The sequence below is a fragment of the Mus caroli genome, unplaced genomic scaffold (assembly GCF_978045245.1).
Source record: "Mus caroli unplaced genomic scaffold, Mus_caroli_1 scaffold_2, whole genome shotgun sequence".
NCBI lineage: Eukaryota > Metazoa > Chordata > Mammalia > Rodentia > Muridae > Mus > Mus caroli.
This window is the reverse complement of record NW_028227257.1, coordinates 6,588,037-6,613,312: the sequence shown is the minus strand read 5'-3', so window position 1 is coordinate 6,613,312 and position 25,276 is coordinate 6,588,037. Positions and strand designations below refer to the sequence as shown.

Below are 25,276 nucleotides of genomic sequence, written 5' to 3'. Positions count from 1 at the left end.
AGGAAGAGAGGAAGAAGCAGGAGAGAGTAGGGTCCTTTCGGACAGGGATAGCGTGAAGACCCGATGTAGTTATGAGTGTCTCCTGGTTTCCATGGCAGATCCATCAGGATTCGCCACCAGAGGATTTAGAATTAATAAGGCATACAAGATAATGTTTTCGTTGTTGTGCCCAGCGATTAAGTTACCGTTGTTTCTGAATTAAGTTTGTGTTGTGTTTTCCTTCACGAGATGTCTCGTCTGGGTTCAAGAAAGGTACGCCAGCAAAGCGTGGGTTTGCCTGAGGTGCACCACAAAGGCTGTGAGGGTTTTGAAGCACGGGGTTGATGTAGTAGTGACCCGCCAGTGGGAACCCAGCGAGCTCGGTGGGTGGAGAGCTCGTGTAGTTCTGAGTCAGAGTCTCCACGACATAAAAACAAGTCGGCCATTGCTGCCAGTGCATGGCCAGCCAGGCCGCCGGGGCAGAGAATTGCCGGCACAAGTGCAGGAATGTGCCGGTTCATTAATACTTCCTGCAACATACTTCCTCCATCAAGGCAACGCCTCTTCAACCTACCCAAACAGCACCACCAACTGGGGACCAACTATGAAACACGTGAGCCCGTGGGGGTCACTGTCAATCAAACCACCACAGAAGGGTTGGTTTCTAAGGACACCATTTGCGAAGTGCTCTACTTTGATTGATGGGTTGGTGATCGCATGGTCACTACTCCTGCTCTGCATGCCCCCTTTTCATAATGCCTCTGATTGCAATCATATGCACGCCCCATTATGCACAGGCATAGACGGTAAAATGGGGATCATCCCTAAACAGGTACTAGAGGGCAGAGTTCTGCCTTACTGAGCATGTACTCAGAACCAGCTCAGGCTAGGTCAGCCCTACTCGTCATCTCCCAACACCTCAAGTATGCTTGAATAGAGACGGTCTAAACTTGATTGTTGCTAGGGGTGGAGAGATCTGTACGATTGTTCAGAGGTGGCATTACCTGAAGTCTGATGCAGGGGGAGAGTTTTATGGACCCTGAGACTTCTAGGTGTACTGTTGTGGAAAGACATGTGTGTGTGTGTGTGTGTGTGTGTGTGTGTGTGTGTGCAGTACATGTGTGAGAAGAAGCTGGGTTGTCAAGTTCACTGTTACAAGAGGTCTATGTTTGCATGGCCCAAACTAAGTGTGAGCCCCAGGGTACTAAACTGTCACCTACGCTTGCTTGCATGAAGACACTAATTCCAAAGACCTTGTCTTGTATGGTCACATCACAGTTAGCTTTAGCTGTCAACTTGACACAAACCAAGGGCCACCAAGAAAGAGGGAACCTCAACTGAAGAATTCTCTCCATCAGATTGTGGCTATGTCTCTGGGGGGGATATTTCTTGGCTACCCATTGATGCAGGAGGGCTCAGCCCATCATGGGCGGCACCATCCCTCGGCAGGTAGTTCTGTGCTGCATAAGAAAAGTGGCTGAGCAAATCAGGGAAAGTAAACCAGTGGGCAGCATTTCACAGTGGTTTCTAATTCAGTTCCCACTTCTGGGTTCCGGTCTTGAGCTTCTCTTTGGTGCCTTAGTTACTGCTCTATCGATGGGAAGAGACATCGGGACTAAGGAAGGTAACTTACACAAGAGAGCCTATCATTGGGGGTTGCTTACATTTCTAGAAGATGAGTCTCTAGACTCATCATGGCATCAGGCAGGCATGGTGCTGGAACAGGAGCTGAGAAGTTACTTCTGAACTACAGGCATAAGGCAAAGTGGGGGAGGGGGAATGAAAAGGAAGGGGGAAAGGGGAGGCATGAGGAGGGGAAGGAGGAGGGAAGGGGGAGGAAGGGAGAGGGTGGGGGATGGGGGACAGAAAGGAGAAGGGAGGGGGAGGAGGAGGGAGAGGGAGAATGTAGTAGCTAGAAATGGCATGAGCTATTTAAACCTCAAAGCCCACCCCCAGTGTCACACGTTTTCCAGCAAGGCCACGCCTCCTCATCCTTCCCAAGCAGTTCCACACCTTCAGACAAAGCCTTCAAATCTACGAGCAAACGGGAGCCACTCTCATTCAAACCACCACGCCTGGCTTTCTTTCCTAATGGACTGTGATATGAAAGCTGACCCCAAATAAATCCTCTGCTCTTCAGGTGGCTTCCGGTCGGTGCTTTACTGTAGCAAAAGAAACCAGACATGTCAGGCTAGGGTACGGATTTAGTCTGGGAATTTGGAGAGGCATGGACATTCAGAGCAGAGGAGTGGGGGTCATTGACAGTAGAAAATAAAGACACACTGTGTGTGTGGTCAGTGTCATCTAAACAGAGACACATGTCAGCAGAGATAAGGAACAAACACAGACCGGCTCTTTGGAAGCCTTGGGGCCCAGACTTCATGGCCTGGTCATTTCCCAGTGTGACCTGTCTAGACAGAACAACAAACGTGTGTCCCCTTGAGAGTCGGTGCCAGTGGTGGGAACCTCCACAGAGCTACTCTGTATTTTCAATCTTGTGACAGACTCAAGTACTTATTTGTCATTAAGGTGAAAGTTTAACCCTGACAGGGTGGTTTTCTGTGGAAAGGAAGGCAACAGGTCCTCCCTCTCAGCACATAAGCCCCGCATCCCCAGCTGACTCTCAGGTTGGGGTAGATCTGAGAGCTCAGAGGATGCCCGTGTTCATCGAGTTTCTGTGAGCCCAAGACAGCTTCCACAAGAGTTTATTCTGGCTTTACGGTTCCAGAGCGTCCTTCACGGAGGAGACAGAATGGCAGCAGGAAGCAGCACCTGCCTGAGCCTTCACACCTTGAACAGTGAGCACAAGGCAACAGGCACCAACAGGAAGCAGTCAAAGCTTTTCTCTCCCACAGCCCGCCTCCTGTAACACACTTCCTCCAGCAAGGCCACGCCATCTAAACAGCCTCACACAGGGTACCAAGTGTGCAAATCCCCAAGACTATGGGAACACTTCCCTTTCAAACCGTTACAGCCACCAGAGGGCTGGCAGTGTTCCTATGAAGGTCAGGGTTAGGGCTGAGCTCCGCAGGCAGTGGCCTTGAAGGCTTGGAGGCTGGACCCAAGGCATGTGACTGGTGGCTAGACCAGGGAGGAGGACTTACGGGACCTAAGTATCCCCGGAACCTAACTCAAAGACTGTAGGAAGCAGCTAGTGTCTCCTTGCTTAAGATGTATATATTTCTACTATTTGATGAGCATTTTTATTTAATGTATGTATTTTCACATATATAATTTAGTTTTTTGTCATTAAACAGATCAGTGCTCACTGGAAATGATCTTAATACTGCAGGGAATAAATGCACCCACTCTTCCATCCTCCCAAGGCCGTTGATACCGGTCTTCAGCTTCTTTTCCATTGTTTTGGTTTAGTGTTAACTTGTTTTGCTTTGTTTGGGAAATGGGGTTTGAGACAGGGTCTCAGGTGGCCCAGATTGCCCCAGAACTCACTAAGTAGCAAGGGTGACCTTGAACCCCTGATCTTCCTGCTCTTAACTGCCGCGGCCTGGGATTGCAATCGGGTATCCAATCCTAGCATCTTTTTCTTTAGAGTCTGGGTGGGAAAGGTGCCAAGCCATGGGTGTCTAAGCTGGAGGCTTGCTGGGCCAACCTGGCATTAGGGGTGAGGTGGGGCCAGGGCTGTCCGGGAAGAGGTCTGGTGGGCACATGGGCACAGGGCACTGGGCAGTGAAGCTGGAGAAGAGGCTCCACTGGGGCCTCCCAAAGTGGGGTTCACTGGACAGGTTTGAAGCTGAGGTGAAGAGGGCTTGATGCTGATCGTAAGAGTAGAGATGGGTGCCTCAGAAGCGGGGGGGAAGCTTTGTCTTGTGGACTTTAGTGGGTCAGAAGGACCTTACAGGAAGCTGCCTATGTGGCCAGAGGACATGTCTGCAGAAAATGGGGAGGGGTTAGGAGGAGTGGGGGAAGCAAAGGGCTCTTCAGAGTCATAACCACATGTGAACAGCCCCTGGGTACATGTGTAAAAAGCTCAGCCTAATATTGATGCAGGCTGGATGCAGGTGAGCCTAATATTGGCCAAGCCAGAAAACCAGCTCATAGATGCCAGAGTCTGGGTCAGAAAGGGATTCTACAGGGTCCAGGACAGTCGGAGGGACCCAGATCCAGATCTCTGGAGGAACTGGGAACAATTCAGAGAGGCCGAGTCACACTTGTGCCCAGATTCTCATTGGAAGTACAGTGTACCCCAAGAAGGGGGATTCTGTAACCAGAGGGCACGGGGAACTGTAACAGGGGCTCGAGGAGAACCAGGCAGAGTCATCTTCATGAGGAGGAGCAATGGAGAGAAGAGACATATGGTCAGTGTCTGCGTAGGCAGGAAATAGGAACCACACAGCTGTCCACATGGCCACCACCCCAGCGGAGCGGCAGGCAGGCTCCTGCTTGCTGGGCTCAGTCAGCGTGCTCCTAAGTAAACCACAGCAGCAAGCTTATGACATCAGCCTCCCCCTCCCGTCTCACAGGTGTGAACACGGACTCAGAGGGAGCCCTGCCAGCCCAGTGTCCGCAAGCAAGAAGCCCGGCCCTCACCCAGCTGCCTCATGCTGGCCACTTGACCAACGACCCCTCGCTCGCTCCTCAGCCTGTGCCCCTTCTGTGGTGGCAGTGATGGACACATGTGCTCAGGAGAGAGGGGTTGTTTGTGTTCCTCCAGGACTCCGAGAAGCTCGGGAGGATGCCTGGGTTTCTTGCCTCTCTCTAGTCACTGGGATAGGAAAGTTAACCCACTGTATACTCATTCCCTTGCCCCAAATCCATTGAATTGTGGTACACGTGTGGAGAGCGCCGTGTGAGGGAGATGCAGATGGTGGTGATGATGATGACAGAAGGGGTGTTGTTGATGGTGATGATGGTGGTAAAGGTGATTTTGGAGCTGATGAAGGTGCTGTCAACTTCACACGCGCTCTCTCTGAACCAGGCTCACCTCTGAGTACTGTACATCTTAACTTATTGTGTCTTCCCATCCCTTTTATGAGGTTCAAGAATAATTTTCACGCATCAGAACTGAAAAAGGGTGGCACACGCCTTTAATCCTAGCACTTGGGAGGCAGAGGCAGGTGGATTTCTGAGTTCGAGGCCAGCCTGATCTACAAAGTGAGTTCCAGGACAGCCAGAGCTATACAGAGAAACCCTGTCTCGAAAAACCAAAAAAAAAAAAAAAAAAAAGAACTGAAACAGGGGATGGAAATATTGGAGGCTTATATGTGTTCACTCAGAAGTCGATAGTAGTGCCTGGGAGGCTGAGGCAGGAGGCTGTTAAGTTTGAAGTTAGCCTGCGCTATGACATGGGACTCTGTGATACAGTGCGTCAAGGGAATAGGTTACAGAGACGAAGGACAAGCTTTGTTGACATGGGAGAGACACCCACAGGGAAGTCTGGCAAATGTTCAGTGTCCGGCAAGAAGAGCCACTTTCTGGGCGGTGCCTCTCCTCTTCCCGTATGCCCTTCCTTATTTCCTAATCACGGCTGGGAAAACCGAATGAGTGCCAGCCACAGCCAGGAGACGCTGCGGGTGGGCGCGATGGCGACACTAAAACAAAGCATCCTTGACCAGCACAGCTGGGCCACGGCTGCACCCTGAGGCAGCCCCTGGATGTCCCTTGACCTCACAGCCTCAGTCATGCAGGCAGACTGCAAAATGGTTCAAGGTGTCTGTCGCATACCAGGTGCGCCCACTCTGACTCTGCCAGCAGGTGTCGAACCCGATGGAATATCATCGGGACAGCGGATGCCAAGGCCTGCCCGTTCATCAGGGGCTCTCAGGCACTTCTCCATCCGGGCCCCAGCATTCCAGGAGGACCTGCTCGCTCGGCATTATCAGCAGGCTCCGCCAGAGATAAGCAGCCTTAATTCGACCCGCTAATGGTATTATTTTAGGGACCACTCAAAGGACATGTTGGAATGGAGGCCCGGGTCACCTGTCATTCTTTCTGTCACCGACACCCTAAACAGGTCAAACAAAGACCAGTACTTGTACACGGAGGGGGTGGGGGCATGGGAGCACGCACCACTGAACGACTGGAGAGAATTCTCGAGCTGAAAACAGCCGCTCCCAAGAAGCGGCAGGGGAAAGAATGTGTTCAGAAAGCCTCCGCCTCTCACAACACTCCTGGGTGAACAACTCCCACACTGCAGCCAGGGTAACCGTACAGGGCGGAGGCAGAAGGCTCCTACCACGCAGCTCTGTGTTGAGGAGACGTGTTAAAACCTGCTCAGACAGACCTCTGGCCATCTCTGGCTTCTGTTAGGAAGGGTCAGAGCTCACATGTGTAATTCTCTGCTTCCTTCAGTGGCTGAAACTATTTTTTTTATGCAGTGTAACTGTTAGTTAAGCTGGACGCTCACCATCAAAGGTCAGGTGGGAAGGTGCAGACTTCTGAGCTCATGGTGGCCAGGCTCCATGCCCCGCCATCCTCCACCACCCTCCCACAGCCTCCACTGCGCTCACGTAAATCATCCTGGGAGAGTATTTAGTCTGTTACTCGTGGCTTGCCTATGGCATTAAACAATGACGTGAGTTTGGGCAAGCAGGCGGCTAATGTGTCCTTCTTAGCCTCCCTAGTCACTTCCTACGAGAAAAACAGTACAGGAAACAGCTTGTGTGGAATGAAGGTCTCGGCTCCCTCAGAGCCCATGGTGTGCACATCTGTGAAACTCAGCCCAGGACCACCAGAGTCATAGAACAAAATCCCACTGAGTTGAACATTGCATGGCCCGGAAGACCAGCACGCAGGCTTTCTCCAAGGTCACCTGACTGGTTGGTGCAGCACCCACATCTCCTGACTCCCAGACTGTTAATAACAACAGACATCTAGTCATCCAGACCCATCCAGTCAGCAGTGCTGAGTGTGAGCTTCCACTCGGTGACACAACGTGGATAACATCACTGGTCATCAGTGGCTGCCTGGGCCAGCAAGCCCTGCTCCTTCAGTCCTTGAGGCTGAAAGTTCAGCTCTCTTGACCCCAAGGGTCTTTCACTCAACATTAAGAAACACCATAAGAGCCCGACAATGGTGGTACACATCTTTAATCCCAGCACTTGGGAGGCAGAGGCAGGCAGAGCTCTGTAAATTCAAGTCCAGCCTGGTTTACAGAGTGAGTTCTAGGCCTACACAGAGAAACCCTGTCTCAACCCCCACCCCGAAACAAACAAAAACAAAATAAAAAACAACCAACAACAATGAAAACAAACCAACAAAACAAAACAAAACAAAACAAACAAAACAAAAAAAACTCAAAAATCACCATAACCTCGGGTATGGTTGACAAGGTTTGCTGTGAACGACAACAGATGTTCTTGTGCCTACCAAGGAATTCCAAGGGTGTCAGAAACTGTGCTAGAACAAACACAGAATTCTCCTCCTCCTCCTCCTCCCTCCCCCTCCCCCCCTAGGCTAATTACTAGTTTATGTGTTGGGTATTTTGCATGCCTGTCTGTGTACCAAGCGCATGCAGTACCTGAGAAGGCCAGATGAGGGCATTAGATCCCACAGAACTTGAGTGACAAACACTGTGAGCAGTCGTGTGGGTGCTGGGAACTGAACCTGCAAGGGCAGCCAGTGCGCTTAACTGTGGAACCATGTCTCCAGCCCTCCACCCTCCTTTTTAGGAGACTTTGGGGACAGGAAGTTTAAGCGACTGGGCCCAGCTCACGATAAGCCCGCCCCAAACTCTGCCCCGCCCCCTGCTTCTCACGTGACCCATGCCCATTCCCCCCCCCCCCCAGGGTCATAGCTTGAGAAGACCTTCTGGGACCCTGGGTACACTCTGGTGAGAACTTGCTGGTGTCTGGCGTTTTCCTTGATGGCTTATGGTTCTCTGTATTGTCACCTGCAAAAGGACCTCATCTGCTCTTCACAGCGCGCCATGCCCAAGACACCACCTAAGTTAACACAGAGACTCTAAGAATGTCCTTGGTGAGTGATATGTGAAAGATGCCCCACTCTAACCTTCGGGCACAGGATCTGTGGGGCCCCAGGGGAAATAAAAACATAGGGCTCTTGTCCAAAGGCAGCAATCCAAGCCAGCCGCAGCAAAATGTCAGACAACATCCAGGGCCTTTTGGAGGGTGGCGCCTGTGCCCTGGGACCAGATTTGAGGTGGCCTAGGAGAGCTGATAATTTATGGGTTCCAGTCAGCCCTTACTTTCTGAATTGATCAGAGTATTGGCCTTGCCCTGCAATGAAGAGCAGTCTGGGAAACAGAGACCAGCAGAGTCGGTGCAGTGGGGGCAGCACTGTCCTCCTGGCCAGGTGCACTGTGCCTCCATCCAAGCAGCTGCGGAACAGCCTTGGAAAGCCGCGTGTTTTCCTCTTCTATTTTTATTTCCTCAAATCTGGAACCAAGAGAGGCCAGCGCCAGAGTGCTGAAGGGTCTGAGCCAGGAGAATGGGGCCCACAGGCCAATAGGAAATGTCTAAAGAGGTCATCACGCATGCCTTTGGCAGGGGCAGACACTCACCACCCCAAGTGTGGGTCGGGAGCAGCCAGCCTGAAAATGCTGAGCCCTAGAAGAGACTGAGGCTGGCCAGGGCTTGCAGCACACACTCCCTGGAGGTGCTGTCCATTAACATTGTGAGCAGAACCCCACTAGAGGCATTGTTTTATGGTGCTGTGTGCAAACGGTTGTGTCTGCATAGCTGGGCCCTGTCCAGGAAGACCATTCATACCTGTGCCGTTCCCACTACAGAAGCTGGGGACAATGCAGCTCTCAGGCTTGCCCTGAGCCTGTTTGAGTGCAGAGTACTCAGTGTCCTGAGCAGGTCTCCTCTGTGTAGAGCAGTCAGGAGCAGACCACCCTGAGCCCTTCCCAAGTGTTCCAAGGAGCCGTGCAATGAGCGATCGATCCTCTAAAGAATTTGGGGGACAGGTACCACACACCTAACTGGTGTCTTGGAAGAAACCCTGCATTCAGCATCACCCCACAGTTGGGCTTGCTGTTGACTGACAGTCTCTGTGCTGGTTCCTGGTATCGACAATGAAGCAGCACTTCACGAGGCTTTCAAGAGTTCTGCCCTCTGTCCAGCAAGTCCTTCCTTGGATATGGTGAGCATTGTTCCTAAAGAGAAGGCTTTGTGCAGGCAGGGTCCAGGTTTCAAAGTAGTAGAAAGTGCTATGTTGGCCCCAGGAGACACTGACACTTACCTTCCACAAAGACTCTTGCAGAGGAAACGGCGATGATCCCGTGAGAGGCTCCTACAGAGGTACCCCATGGCACTGACACCCCTCCCGGCTTCCACACTGGTCACCAGACTCAGGGAGGAGAAGGGAGGGACCACAATGGATAAGCTGCTTGTTCAGGGCAACGTCATGGGGAGCCTAGTTCAAGGTCATGTCTGGAGATGCAGACCCTTAAGCTGTCTGGAAGCAGGAGAGAGATTTCATGCTGAGCTCACGCACAGTGCAGAAACTCAGCCTGGGTTCAGAGACTAGCATACAGGGTTGGGGAAGGGTGCCTGGGTGTCAAACCATCAATTCCTGCTTCTTAAGCAGCCCCAGGACCTGCTGGTGCCCAATGTCAAACAAAGCTTGACAGAGTTGGCAGCCAAGAGAGGGGAAAGGTGATGGGCTATAAGTTCATCTGGTCTACCACACGTGACCATAGAGCCTACTGTGGGAATGGGCCAGCTGGAAACAAACGGAAAAGCCACGTTCCTGTCCTGAAGCAACATGAATGGCTTCCATTTTCCTATTCCTTCTGGGTCATGGGCACAAGTAGAGGTCTGTCTGCCATTTTGAAGATGGCAGCTGACCTCGACCATTTGTGGACGAGGCCATGGGGGGGGGGGGGATGGTGACAACGGCCCTGGCACCTCTGTTCAGTTAGGAGCAGCACACAGGGAGGAACCAGGTGGCCCGCTCAAGAGAAGCCCAAACTTCTTCTTTGCAAAAACATATTGGCAACGGATTAGTGTTTTTTAAGATGTGTAAACATCACTGGGGTTGGGGGTGGGGGTGGGGTTGAGAGGCTAAGGCACACATCTGAGAGGCCACATCTGGACCTCCGGCTTGTGGCTCTGGGCTTCAGCCTGGAAAACAGAACAAAAGCTGAGTTGTCGGGACAGTGACAGGAAAGGTTTAGAAATCGCAGGGGCTGGAATGTGTTAGGAGCGGCTGGGTTGCTGGGTCTGAGTCAACAGGGGAAGAGAGAGCAGCCTGGGATTCTAGAAACATCCCTCAGGTGACCTTCGTGCGCACTTCAAAGACCGATGTAGCCAGATGAACGCGGCCCCAGGCTTTGGGGGGGGCACTCCTTCTCCAGTCCTGCGGTGGGCTGCCCACCTCCACAGCTGGCCTGCGAGGGCAGCCCCCAACTGCCCGGGTGACGGGCACTGAATGACGCCAGCTGTGAGGCCAGCACGGCTTTCAAGTTTGGGGTATACACCCCCCTTCTCTCTTGTGCCTCTATTTTATTGGGATGACTAAATCTTTCGACTATGTTAGCAGTAAACACAGCTAATTTACCCCCTGCCTCTTTGAAGCAGCTGCTGACAGCTGGGCTGTAATTCAATCAAGGATCTTTGCCATCCAGCCTACCAAACTCACATTTGTTGTTTGGTTCCGTCTCTCCCGCCCCGGGAGCCCCACACAGCTGCACCAAATATTGACGAGCGCCCACTTCCCCTGGGCCTGGATGATAAACATCCCGTTAACAGTGAGATCAAGGTCGAGGGTTCTCAGCAGATGAGACTCCAGTGTCCAGGAGTTCAGGGGGAAAAGACACAAATACATACATGGATCGGACAACCAGAACCAAATGTCTCCTTTTATTGCAAAGTCAAACCCCTTCTTACTCTATTTATACAGAATTTTCACTAAGGACCACTTTATTCGACAGCTATGGGTACATCGGTCCAACTGTTAATAAATAGTCTTAAATAAGAAAACAAACAGACTGAAGGAAGTCGGCCTCATTGTTCTCTGTGAGGAGCCTTTGGAAAGAGCTTCAGATGGAAATAAATAATTTCTTTGTCTTGTCACAACTATTTACACATTTAAACGTATAAGAGGCACTGACTGCAGGCAGACTAGGGCTCTAAAGTAAAATGTGTACCACAGGGGGAGTCACACAAAAAGCCCCAGATCTGCAAACACACAGAACAAATTACAAGAAGAAATGGCCTTTCCCCCACATCGATCGGGCAGAGTAGAAGCTGCAGCCCAAGCTACTGAAGAAGAAAAACTAAAACAGAACAGAAGAGAGCCCAGTGTTTCCAGGGACACAGACATGGAGAATTGGTTCCCCACCTGACCAGACTCGACATGGCCATAGATAGGTCCTGCCTGGCTAACCTCATTCTTTGTGTGGATGCAGGAAACACTGGCAGTAAGTTTAACCCTCTGCATTTGAAGCTAGGAAGCACTGGGGCAGCTGTGGCTCTGCAGACCCAGGCAGAGAGGCCTTGTTTGAGCCATAACCAACAGCCCACCTCTGAAGCAGGAAGCATGGTTGAACCTTCTAAGCCAGTACAGCCCTGTTCTGCCATCTCCCTCAGATCCAGTAACCAATCTGTTGCAGAACCTTCTGTTAGGGGTTGAGAGTGAAGAGAGGCAGCTGTGAAGGCCAGGACCTGACTCCGGAGCTCGGCCACAGAGGTGCCAGAGGGGCCTTGTTTGGAGGATAGTGTCCTGAAGACCCTGCATCACCTGTGCTTCCTCAGGTAGTATCAGCTGTGCTTGTTAGCTTTGCTTTTTCTCATGGATTTCCTACCACGGGGCAGGAATTGGGGCTGAGGGGCTGGCAAAGCCATTCCAAAGTCTACATGCGCTTCAGATGTGTGTGTGTGTATGTGTGTGTGTGTGCCTCCCTCCACCTTCATCCCAACACCCTTTGAGGCCACATCCCTCGCTGGCCTCTTCTGAGCAGACATCCTCCTTCTCCCTACAGGCTGGCTGGATTTGGGCAGGTCTGGTAAACACACACCATGAGACGGAAAGGAGGGGCCTCTCCATCCTCCACAGCTCCGGCTTCTGTTTACGAAGTCAGAATAAACCAAGAAACGGGGATAAATTGTTTAGGAAGATATATCTGTAACATCCTAACCATTTTCATTCATGGGCTTTATTGTGACATTTCATTACAGGGACTTCTGCTTGGCTTTCCTTCAACACAGACGTAAGCGCCCACCCTGGCTATGCCCTTCCTTCTGCTGCAGCTGAACGAGGCTTGTGATTACTCCTCAAAGACTCAGAGCACCAGGGGCCATGTGGCCAATGGACACTTTCTTGGAAGACATTTTTCCTGCTCTTAGACGTTTGCTGTGGTAGCTGGTAGGATCTTGTCCGTCACGTGCTGGAAGGAAAGGGCGCTCATCAGCTGCCAGCTCGCTCAGGTTTCTGGAAGCCTTACATGCTCCCGGTTGGGGAGGTGAGGGGAAGGCTCAGGAGAGGTTGGTCTGTTGACTCCTCGCCAAGGTGGGCAGTGAGAGACTTAGATGGTGAGACATCGCAGATTTGGAAAGGTGTGGCCCCCAAAGGTCAGGGTCTCAGGAAGAGCTAGTGGCAGCCACAGGCCCGGACCACCATGTTTCTGTACTTCTTCAGGATGACATTAGAGCTGTCGTCGAAGTAGAGGACAGAGATGGCGTTGAGCTGGGTGGGTGCACAGCAGGGCTTGGGTACCGTGTCTGGGTTGATAAAGTGAACCTGCAAGCCACCGACATGAATTATGGTGAGAGGCGGCGAGGCCTTCTGCCTGCTTCTAGATTTCTCTAAAGAACATCTATTCTCTGGCTAAGATGACCATAAAGGACACATGCGCATGTCTAATGACCCCGCTTGGCTCAGGACTTGCCTCCACCCTGCAGATGAGGGAATGAGGGGGCCCGGTCTTCTCCATGCACCCGTCTGATGTGGAGGAGACAGCTGGGGCTCCAAAGAGGCTGTGGAGCATCCTCCCTGACTCCTGCCCATCAAAAACACACTCTACTTTTAAGGGCTGGGTTTGTAGGAGTGGTAGGGTTCTTGCCTGGCACTCACAAGGTCCTAGGTTCAAATCCCAGCATCACAACAACTAGAGGTCTGCTTTTGCTCATGGGCACCTGTGTGCCCTGCAGAGTAGAGGCTCAGACAAGGAAAAACTGAAGTGCCCAGCTGGTACTGGGTAAGCACCAATGAATAGTAAGGTAAATCGAGAGTAGGCAGCAGAGAGTGGTAGGGAGTGAATCAAACAACTGGAGAGACAGAGAGACAGAGACAGAGAGACACATAGAGACACAGACACAGAGAAACACACACACACACACACACACACACACACACACACACACACACAGAGAGAGAGAGAGATCAGCTATTCACCAAAGCTGATCCCAGTCCAGCTGACCCCAGTCCAGATCAAGAGAGCCCAGTGCTCAAGACAGATCAGATATTGAGTTCCTCTCTTGTGTTATTGCTTTGAGACAGGGCTTTTACATCTCAGGGCTGGCCTTGAACTTGCTACATAGCCAAAGATGATCCTGAGTCTCACACCATTTAGCCTCTACTTCCCGAGCGCTGGGCTGAAATGACAGGCCTAAGCCGCCACATCCACCCAGTTTACACAGCACAAGGGACTGAGTCCCAGGGTAAGCAGTCTGTCAACCAAGCCACACTCCCAGTTCCCGATTTGTTATTAATGAGCAACTCAAACAGGGTGTGGCAAGCCAAGTATTCTATCCCTTCTGGTGGGCAGTACCAAATTCTTACCCTCCCCTCCCCAACTTGCTTCTCTTTGACTAAGTTCAATGCAGCCCCAGGTGTGTTGGCTAGCTAGGATGCCAGATAGCCAGTTCTTAAAGATATGCCTTGCTGCTGGCCTTGGGATGGAGGCCTGTAATTCCAGCTACTCAAGAGTCTGACGCTGAAGGAAGGATCACAAGGTCACAGTGAGATCAAGACCAGACTGGATGGTTCAGTGAAACCTAAGGGCTAAGGATACAGCTCTGTGGTAGAGAGTTTGGCGACCATGTGTGTGGCTGTGTGGTCCATCATTTTAACCATGAAAACAGGGGCAGGAGGAAAAGGGTGAGAAAGGGAGAGAGAGAAGGAGGGAGCTGGGCCGCAGAACCCTTTCCCTGCCAAAGGGCAAAGCTTGGACTGACCTAAGGGCGGAGGACTCAGAAGAGCTTTTCATCTCAGACTTACAAGCAAGGAGTAGGATCAACAGAAATTTAAATAACAAAGAGAACTGCCAGGGGATTCAAACCAGCATGGGTGATCAGTTGTCCAGAGAAGCCCTGACAACAACCACTGCTGAGAACAAGGTCACCTAGAGCCTGGTGGAGCATCAGTCAGAGGCTGTGTGCACCAGCGTGGGATGGAGGCTGTGTGCGCCAGTCTTATGCTTAGGGATGTGGGGGGGGGGGGGCCCTCACTGTGTGCACCAGTGTGGTACTTAGAGCACCGCTCTCACCACATGGCTCTTTCCAGTGAGTCCCAGAGGCTGACTGAGTCAGCTGCTGCCCCCCACCCTCCCGTACACTCTCCCCCTCTGAAATTCTCTCATCTGCTTGGTCCATTTAACTCCCCTAAGGACAAGGATACTGGGCTGTTCCCTGCAGTGTCCCCAGTTCCTGGCACACAGCAGACAACAGAATAAAGCTTCTGAATTAGTGACCTGAAGGTTCAAGTTCAAAGCTGGAAGAGAAAGCTGTAAGCTCTGAGCTAGGCCTGTGGGTCTAACAAACTCCATCTGCCTCTCGCAGGAGGGAGGACCAGGAGCCAGCAGGCACATCTTATCGGAACACAGGGTGGCAGGCTGACAGCCAAGAGGATTGTTCCCCACAGGAGGGACCCAGGGTGAGGCACAGTGACTGTCCCCACCAGGAGGGGACCCAGTCTTCAGTGAGGCACAGTGACTCATGGTCACAATACCACAAGAGCTTGTTTTAGCCTTATATAGAGCAGGTACCCACAAGAGTCATTTGGACACTTGGACAGACAGCTACTTGGGTTCTGGGTCAACAGCAGGAGAAGCCACTCACAGCCCCACTGGCCACACCTCCCAGGAGGCACTCACAGCCCCACTGGCCACACCTCCCAGGAGGCACTCACAGCCCCACTGGCCACACACCCCCAGGAGACACCCACCAGTGTCTGGACGATGGCGTGGTTGGTGGCGTTCATGTAGGAGTTCAGAGGGAAGGCACATTCTCCCTCACAGTAGTAGGCAGCATAGCCTTCAGGTGCAATGATCCAGTCCTGCCAAGAGAGGGGAGTGAGGCCACACCTCAGTGAGACTATGCAGAGGGCCCAACTAGGTAGGGTCCCACCCTTGTGTGTGGTACCTCTGTGTGTCCCACTCCTGCGTGGACTCCCTCCTCATGTCCAGTGGACATAGGCTCAAGCTATGCTCTCCTGACCTGTGGGAGTCCCTGCAGGGGCAGGGAAGTGAGCATGGTATTTTGTGACCCCAGCAGAAGGAAAAGAAAAAGGACTCGGGGTCTGGAAGGGACAGTCTTGTGTTGTGTCTCATGGATCAGAGGTGGCATAGCAGTAGGGAGTGAGACATGGGTCAGAGACTACACCTAGAACCACCCTGTCCTTGCTCCAGGTGGCATGCCTCAGCTTGCTCCCAGGCGTGTTCAGGTTACAGCCTCGACCTTGCACTCTGGGTAAGGACGGCTACAACTGCAACCCAACCCAACACCATAAACGGCGTTAAAACATTTTAAGTCTTTCTCTTGGTTTTGTTTTGCATCTTCTTTGTATGTACGGTTTCAGAGTGAACTTTGTAGGTGGCAACGTTTTGCACCACTGTCAAGACTGGACGGGTCTGCAAATCTACACCAAGCCCCCCTGCCTGGTGCAAGAGGCTTGTGACCCACTGAGGCTCAGGTAATCCAGACAGGGCATCCCCTGAGTGCTGGAAATGTGTGTCAAACTGTTCCACAAGAGTAGGACATTCTAGGGACTCTAGAGAGCTCATGCTGACAAGGGTTGGACGCAGCACACAGGAAACACTTGTTATGTGCAGAGCTCACTCCCACCACAAAACCTGCTTGACTCGGGAACACACACCTGATCTTAAGTCACAGACCAGGACAGACAAAGGGCAGACAGAGAAAACTGACTCTCCAAGGCTGGATTTGAACACACGGCCTTATGTGAGAGAGGCAGCCAGCCATGGGGTGGGACTAGGGTATGCACGAGGTTCAGACTTCAGAAGGGTGGTGTAGTGCGGGGGTGGGTGGGGTCTGATGCTTTGATCAGGAATCTGGTTAGTGACGCTGAAGGTCCTCGCCCCCAGTTGGCTTTTGATCTATCAATAAAGATGCCAGTGGCCAATGGTTGGGTGGAAAAAAAAGAGGCAGGACTTCCAGGTCCCTGCAAGCTAGGAGAGAGGAGAACAGGGGAGATCTAAAATGTAGGCAGGGAAAGGAAAGCAGCCAGAGAGCGTCTTGGGCAACCTGGCCAATGGGCTTCACAGAAGGTAACTGAGCAGCTAAGCTGAGGATACATTTAGAGGTGTTGAGCTAGAGGTGAAGGTAAGGGCATGTTAGCCGCAGGAGGGTTAGAAGTGCTCAACCAGGGCTGGAGAGATGGCTTAGCAGGTAAGAGCACTGATTGCTCTTCCTTAGGTGCTGAGTTCAAATCCCGGCAACCACATGGTGGCTCACAACCATCCGTAATGAGATATGATGCCCTCTTCTAGTGTGTCTGAAGACAGCTACAGTGTACTTACATATAGTATCAAAGAAGAAGAAGAAGAAGAAGAAGAAGAAGAAGAAGAAGAAGAAGAAGAAGAAGAAGAAGAAGAAGGAGGAGGAGGAGGAGGAGGAGGAGGAGGAGGAGGAGGAGGAGGAGGAGGAGGAGGAGGAAGAAGAGAAGGAGGGGGGAGGAAGGGGAGGAGGAAGAAGAGGAGGAGGAAGAGGAGGAGGAAGAAGAGGAGGAGGAAGAGGAGGAGGAGGAGGAAGTGGTACCTGACCATTGAGCTAAAAGCATATTAAAAACAAACGTGTGTGTGTGTGTGTGTGTGTGTGTATGTGTATGTGTGTGTGTTTGTGTGTTTACTACAGGGTAGTAAAAACTACATGCTACAGTGGTGCTTCAAGTTCTGGCCATGAGTTGCTCACGCTGTGGGTGACACGCCACATCATGGATGTCCTCATACGTTCAGCCCAAGTCCTCCTCTGTGGTTGGGGCTCCTGGCTTCTGACATCTCACAAGCAAAGACAAGGACTGTGGGCTGGGACTGAGTTGTTAGAGTGCTTGCCTAGCATGCAGGAAACTCTGGGATCCATTTCCAGCACAGCACAAACCAGGCATGGCCGCACACTCCTGAAATCCCAGAACTCGGGAGATAGAGGCAGGAGGAGTCAAAGTACACAGTGAGTTTGATGCCAGCCTGGGACATATGGGACCATGTCTCTAGGGGAACAAAAGACAGGACCTGTGACACACTGTTCCAACAGGGGCAGCCCTGTGGTCAGTAGGGACAGAGCAAGGCCCGGTGTATGGAGATCCAGCTGTCCTTACCTGCCAGCCAAGGTCTCGGAAGCTGACGTACAGCTCGTGTTTCTTGCAGGCCTGCCTCTGGTCACTGCTGCTGTTTTCTGCATGGGCAAGGAGGCAAAGAAGAAGCCAGGGAAGAGAGAGACATGCACGTGTTCAAGTCCCTTTGCTTTTGCAGTGGGAAAGCAGCCTCTGGAGCCAGGGCCTGAAGGGCAGCGATGACTCACAAGCTGCTTTAGGACCTGTGAGCCCCCAAGGTCACCTCCACCCTTTAGAAGAGGCCCCCAGTCCCACTCAGACGTATCCTGCTTCTGGAACACTCTGCCTGTGGAGGTCTGGCGGGTCAGCTCCAAGATGCTCATGCACCTGTCCACAGTTGGGGTGCAGAGCCAAGGATGGCGATGGAAACCAGAGTAAATCCCACAGCCCCCAGGAGCAAGAACAGTGTGCTTGTGTTTTCCAGGATAGAAGTGTGTAGCATTTGCGCCAAAGGCTGTACTCTGTAAACACTGTGGGAGTATGTCTGTCCACTCATCCCTCACACACAGCTATGGAATCTTTTCTGTCCTGTAATTGCACAAGTGGTTGGTACTTAATGCCTTTCCCTAACCTGAGACTCCCAGGGCCTTCCTTCACCTGTCCTTGCCCATAAAGCCCAGGCCCCTGATCTACACTATAGAGCCCTGCAGACCAGGTGCCCGAGTGCTCAGGCATTTCTCATGTCCCAACACCCTGCAACTATCTAAACATGATGACTGCTCCTTCTGAACCCACTGACAGGCTACCAGGCGTCTGGTGACAAATGACACATCCCCCACTTCCCAAGATGCACAGGAATTCTACCTGCATAGCTCTGAGGTCAAGAAGAGCAAGCACAGGCCAGTCTGTCTTTAGCACAGGAAGGTCAAGGGTCAAGGCACCACCCTAGCACAGTCCACAGAGCCTGGACAACTGGTCTACCTTCTGGACCAGCTATGGACTGGATATCTAAGGTGAACTCTGTGCCATAGCTGGAGGCTACAGCTAGCACTACCTACCTGACAAACCCTACTCCCCTCTCCCTGCAGGAGCAGAGAGGGCTGTGGACTACCTCCTCAGGCCACGGTGAAGCAGCCTGAGCTAGAAACAGTTCTGAGTAGGCTCACTGGGACCAGACTGCCCATAGCTCCCCATCCTGAGTAAGGGTGGATGCTGAAGCAAGACATGGGGGAAAGCGCAATGGTTATTAATGACCTGAAGGGAATGGGTAAAATCTCACTGAAGGTCTTAGGTTTAGTGTTGGCAGCCAGCTATGGGCATGCTGCGGGGGATGGGTCCTTGCTTATCCTATCTGAGGTTGTAGCCGCCCTGGGAGAAGGTTGTTGGAATGCCCCAGCAGGTCCTTCTTAGCAGAAAAGCAAGGGAAGGGGATAAAGGAGACACCTAGCTCCCTTACCTAATCCTGTTCCACTCACCCCACGCAGCACAGCAGAGGGCCTGTGAGTAACAGGCAGTGCAGGCCACCAGCCCCTGAGCAGCTACCTCGGAAAGGCCCTGCCCGGAACAGATGCTCAAACTCGCTTCCACATCCAAGGGTCAGCTGGAGGAAGTGACCAACTACTAGGGTGTTGGGCTGAAGGGGACAAGGGACCCAGGTTCTCTACTTGCGTCTCAGGAGCAGCTGGAACCCCGAGGCAGGGGTGGCGGACAGGAAAGAGACTTTCATGCAGAGGCATGCTGGGACGTGTGTCTGCAGCCGGACACATAAAGGATGATGTGTGTGCAAGAAAGGATTCAACTTGTGTGGCCCATCATGTGAGGTGTGAGCACTTCAAAGGCACTGGGCACACGCCTACACACACGCACAGGCTGCCTTACTAAACCAGGGTGGAGTCCCAGTCCTGAGTTGTTGGTTTGTTTTTTTTAATGTTAAACTTCCAGGCAGGGTTTGGAAGAACTTAAAACGAGAGTAGGGTAGGGAGTTGAAGTCTATGGGAGTAGGCAGATTTCAAGCTAGATCCAGATGGACTAGCTGTCATTCAAGGGAGCATCCCAGAGCTATGGAAGTGGGCACTCTGTGGGACACTGTGGGGTGGTCAGCCTCCAGTCCCCAGTGTCCCTCTCATTCTGCAGGCAAATGTCTGTCATAGATCTTCAAGATCCATGTTGCAGATCTACACGACAAGGGCGGCTTTGCTGGGATGGGTCATGCCAGCTGAGTTGGCAAAGGCTTCTGGGAAGTTTCCGATTCAGAATGGAGCCCTCCTTCACCCCGGGCTCTACCCATCCTTCCCAGAGCAGCCAGCATGACCTCACACCTACGCTGCACACAGCCTGAAGCCATCAAACTCCCACTCCTGCTTGGGAGGGATTTCAGACTCCAAGATGAGACTCTCAAGAGAATGTCCCACCCACCCGGGGCTTCAGCTGCTTCTTCCTTCCCAGTGACCAGTCATAAAGGCTGGTGAGAGAAATCAGAAAGGCTAAGGCATGAGACTTTGTACCCTTGGGGTGCATGGGCTGCAGGAGTGGGGAGCAACCTGGCCTCACTCAGAGCTCTCAGCTCAGTTCCCAGGAGAAGTATTTCTGCACCCCTGGAATGAGCTGAGTTACCCAGCCACTACCCCGACTCCTGGGCCTGTCACTGCATACAGATGAGGGTGACAACCACATCTACCTGTCCCAAATAGCTTTTATAGCTAGGCTTCCACCGCAGAATTCCAATCCCAGCATAAACAAGGGCCCCAAATATGAAAGAACCCAGTTTTTCACTAGGGGCTCACAGACCCCTTTGAGGGGCCTAGAAGCAGCCCCATCTGGCAGAAGAGAATGCTTATGAAGAGTCCAGTCTTCACGACCCATACAGGCCACTGTCAGAGAACAGGCAGTGACTCTGTTCAGGACAGCAGCTGCTTGCAGGCAGTGCCTCGCTCACGGTTAACACGTTTTACTGTGCTTTCCTGAGCTGTCCCATGTTGGGTCTGGGTACTGAGGCAGACAGACTCTGCAACTTATTTAAACAAGTAAAACAGGACCGTCAGCCTCCATACCAGAAGCTGCGACCAACAGGTAATTTATTTGTGCCTGTAAACAATGCCGTCTAGGAATCTATCTATGTCAGAAACACCAAGAGCCATCCGTCACACCAGATGAAACTCTCTCATCTGGGCAAGGAACAAAGAAGCACCCAACACCGACAAGCAGGCACAGTGACCCAGGTCCTGCATCGGTCATGAACCTTGCATAGGAAAACTGCTACAGGGAAGGACTCCTCCTGTCCCCTGGCTCCAGGTTCAGCCCTACCTGTCACCTTCAGCTCTCTGCAGGTCAATACTAAAACTTACCTAGGTCTACATTTGACAACTCTGCCCTGAACAGCCCAGAGCTGGTCTTGAGACTCCTTTAGTCCCTTCAGAGACTTCCCCTATGGCCTCTCCAGCTTGGCATATCCAGCATTAGGGGAGCCTCGCTGAGCATCACTGCCTCGTCCTGAGTTATAATGAGCACTGTGTAATGAGTGTGTTACATACGCAACAGCATGCTGCATGTGTGCACAGTGTGCTAAGAGTTTAATAGCTTAGCAGTTGAGATTGACTTACTAGTTAAGATTGGAATAAAACCCGTGATTGGAAGTGGCCATGTCTACCAAGGTAAAGGGCTTCTTGATGAATTAAAGCCAACGAAACAGGCATAGCCTCTGAATTGGTATACACCTCTCCCTACCCACTGACAGCTACACAGGGTACTGGGAACAGCCTAGAACCAGTAAGTCCAACCACCCCTGCAGGCTACTTTCCCTCTTCAGAAATAAAATGACTAAGGAAGAAGCCATGTATAACTCAAGTTTACCTGGAGTGGAGGGTTGGGAAGGGGTGGATCAGTAGGGGAATGGCCTGTGGTCTCACACTTAATTCTAAACAGCCCAAAGTCCCTTGTGTATTTCCTCAGAATCCTGAGGGCAGGAGCTGGAAGACTGAGTCGGCTTAGGGCCCTCACAAGAAGGCCTAGTTGGTTTGTGTCTAGCCCTTGCCTTGCTTCAGGGTCACCAGAACCCTGGAGAAGCTATATGCTGAAAAGACACGTCCCAGGTCACAGGCTGATGTGTCTGTGATGAGCCTGCAATGAGCTGGTCCCCTCCAACTGCTCGGACCTACCTGCCACGCTGGCCATCCTCAGGGCCTCTTGGTTCTTTGGCGTCTTGGAGCGGTTCTGGCTGCGCTGCTTGCCCCCCGTGGACCGGATACTACGGAGATGGACCTCCGTGGCCTTGAAGAAGGCCACCATGAAGGGTTGCTTGTTCTGGGGTCCATGCCGTCCAATCAGGCCTGCCAACTTGGGGTTGATGCTCTGCCCTGCAGGGGAGGTATTCATTACACGAAGTCCAAGGGACAGGGATGGGCTGGGGGACATGATTCTATTCCCACCTCGCAAAACATTCGCGCACTAGCCGTTCACTTATCCAACAAAGACTGGCTGGGCTATTCTAGGAGCTGTCTTAGAAGTGCCCTGGCCTCTGGTGACCCCTGTGGGGCAAGGGGCAGCACACAATCACCCAGTGGTGACCCAAACACTAAGCAAGGAATGGGAAGCACGAGGAGCCAGGCCAAGACCAGCAGGGAGAGGAGCCAGGAGGGGAAGGCTGTTGTCTCAGGCTAGTGAGTTGGTCACTTGGTCAGCCAGGCTTCAGGGGATGGGAAAGTAACTGCTAGGTCATAAGCATGGCTGCCAACAGTCTGATGACAGTGGAGAGGCTACCAAAAGGAAGACAAGGTGGCAATGAAGAGTGAGCCCCAAGTGGGAAAGGTCACTATGGGTGTAGAGCACAGCACAAATAAAGACCTGGCGGAATTAACCGAGGCTGGAGTCCAGGAGAGTGAGAGCCTGCAGTGTGTGTGTGTTGGGGGAGAAGGGTAGGGGATGACAGAAGACAGCAGGCTATAGGCACCAATACCTCCAGGCCAATGGAAGCATTTTGCCTGAACAAGGTTTTTGCAGGTGTAAGCCCTTGATAAACAGCCAGGACAGGCAAGACAGGCTTCACGCCAGGCGCCAGTGGCTCCGTGAAAAGAGAAAGGCCACACGTCACCATGGATGCCAGGAGACGGAGCTTCCTGACGTCGGGGTGGCAAGGTGCACAGTCAGTGACACCTGGGTACAGGATTTCTGCGTTTCCGTGGGGACAATAAAGCTCTGGCACTTGGGAGACGACAGCTTGTAGGACTTGGTCATGATGGCCAGTGTGGGACAGGAAGCAATTGTAAAGCAGAGGGAGGGACTGGGCTGAGAATCTCAAGTATTCTCTGTGATGACCTTGGGCTGGCCCTGAAACCAGACTGCAAGCTGAAGAACAGAAGCCAGAGACCGGGCAGCCCTAGGAAGGTGCCAAGGGATCAGCCTGGGGCAGTGGAAGTGAGCCTAGTGGGACAGGATCAGATTCTTGGATGCCCTTCCCCAGACACCCTCCAGCTGGTCCTTCACTGCTGCCTGCTTAACACTGGGAAGCTGCTGATTTCAGTTTTCTGTTTGGAAATAGAGCACATGAAATCAAAGTTAAGGGTGGGGAGGTAGGCACCAAGTTTGGGTGGTACATGCCTGTCATCTCAGCTGCTCTGGAGGTTGAGGCAGGAGAATTGAAAGTTCAGTTCATGTCAGTGACTGAGAGACAATTGCCTCAAAAATATAGAGGACTTGGGATGGGACTTAGCTCAGTGTAACAACATATGCAAGGTTGTGAGTTCCACCCCAGCATCAGAGAGAGACAGAGACAGAATCAGAGACAGAGACACAAAAAGACAGAGAGACAGAGAAACATGTCCCTGGAGGTCCCGTTTACCCACCAGCCAGTTTTCTCCAATGGGAATGCCACTGTAATGAGTTTCAGGCCTAGAAAATGGCAGGTTCTGCTGTGATTTGAAGAGAACTGAAGGAATTCGCTGAGAGACTTTGGTAAAGGGACTGAGAAAAAGAGTCCTGTGAGACTGGCACCTTCTTGCCCTAAAGCCATAATGGCTTTCTGAAGATGGGAAACCCAGTGAAGGGGCTGCAGAGTCGAACAAGGAAGACAAAGTTCAGGGTTAGGGCTAGGGTCATGTGGCCAGTAGGAGCTCCCAGCAGGAGGGATGGACAAGGCATCCTGGGTGGCTGTTCTCTATATAACAGACCCCTCCTCCCACATGGTACAGAGTTGTGCTCAGTTCCGTTTGAGGGAATTTGAGGCTAGACAAACATGACAATGGTGTCCAGATCTCTTCCACAGAGAGTTCAGGGGGTACAGCACTGTGCATAGGTTCCCCTAATTAAGAGGTGGGATAGGAAAAGGAACTCCAAGAAAGCCCGGGGTTAGAAGCCAGAGTTAGAATGTACGGAAAAGAGCACCCAGGATGTGACGGCCAATCGTGATTACCAATGGAAACAAACCTTTGGCTATGTCTATGAGGGAGTTTCCAGACTGGGTTAACAGTGCTGGGAGGACTAGCCCTAAGCTGGGGCCTTATCCCATGGGCTGGGATCCAGGGATGAATGAGCATTCCAGTCCATCTCTGTCTGCTTCCTGGCTGTGGACGCAGTGTGCTCAGCTGCCTCACGCTCCTGATGTCCCGATGGACGGTACCCTCGAGCCATGAGACGCACCAGACCTGTGCTAAGTGCTTTCGTGGGTTAGTGTGTCCTATCACTGGGAAAAACAACTCACACCCAGGTCCTGGGCTGTGCCAAGGCCCTGGTGATGAGCATGCTCTGTGTGTCTCCCCATGGAACAACAACGATAAGATCCTTAGAAACACTGACCACCCCATCGGGTGACGAACACGTCAGAGCAGGGAGACTTCAGATGGAGACAATGTCGACTGCCCACAGCAGGACAAGATCAGAGAGGCTGAGCCACCTGCCAAAAAAAACCCCAAAAATCCGTGCAACCCAGAGAGCAATGGCAACAGCACTCAGTCTGATCGCAGAGGAGGCTCGGGAAAGGGCGTGGCTTCACCAGGGCAGCTACTACACCCCCAATCAGTGACAGAGCCAAGGCCAGCAAAAGTGATGGTTAGACGTCACACCAGCTAGTGTTCCCCGGGCAGGTCAGAGATGGGGAAGCCCAGTTTCCAGTGCCTGGCTTGGTCTGGCAGTTAGAATGGTTTTTAAGAGTTTGTGTTTAAGAAAACACATTTCCCAACCCCCACGATTCACCTTCCCCTCCTTTCGGCGTCCGTCTCTCCTACATTCTTGAGCAGGGTCCCCCCCAGTTCATCCATCTATAACGAGACTGAGTCTAATAAAAGAAACCATTAAAGCTGGGCCCTGAGGAATTGCACTTCCCCCCTGGAAGGCTTTTAGGATAGAGTAAAAATGCCTTGACTCAAGCCCCCATGCCTCTCTGGACCCCTTAAATCCAGGCGCCAAGCGTGGCCCCGGTCCCCAAAGCCCTTCTGACCTGCTGGTTGGGGCCAGAGGCTGCCAGCAAACCCACCTCCACCCACCTCAACCTCTACTTAGAGGGAGCCAAAAAACGCACACTTGCACCAGCAGCCCGCACAGCCTTGATTTCCTCCCATGTAAATTGGATGAGGCCATTAGTCTCATATCCCCGTGTCCCTAGTTAATGGCACGCCATTCACCCAGGCAGCTTTGCCCAAGTTCAGTCTGCCCTGGCCTCAGGGCTGGGTGGCAGGCAGTTTGACGAGAGGCACCTAATCCTCCCGTAGAGTCGTTGTCACTGCCCAGAGGTGAGACGTGACCCAGTTCAGTCAAAGCATGGAAGGGAGAAGTTTCTAGAACTTTCCAGAGAAACTGCTAGAAAGCTCTAGAAAACTCACTTGCTGTTCTCATGTTCAGAAGAAATCTATTCTCAGCAGTGCAGAAGCTATCTCCACGT

The 25,276-nt window shown here is 52.2% G+C and overlaps 1 protein-coding gene across 1 annotated transcript in view; it reads right to left on the bottom strand.

The window, feature by feature from the left end:
- Positions 1-12,028: 12,028 nt before the first annotated feature.
- Bmp7 (bone morphogenetic protein 7) overlaps positions 12,029-25,276 on the bottom strand; it is a 73,092-nt gene continuing 59,844 nt past the window's right edge. Inside the window, exons 4-7 of the mRNA XM_021149516.3 lie at positions 21,564-21,761; positions 17,455-17,531; positions 15,067-15,177; positions 12,029-12,642 (exon numbers count right to left, since the gene is read on the bottom strand). Of these exons, the coding sequence (XP_021005175.1) occupies positions 12,493-12,642; positions 15,067-15,177; positions 17,455-17,531; positions 21,564-21,761 (536 nt within the window). The 3' untranslated portion in view covers positions 12,029-12,492. The remainder of the gene's footprint in view (positions 12,643-15,066; positions 15,178-17,454; positions 17,532-21,563; positions 21,762-25,276) is intronic.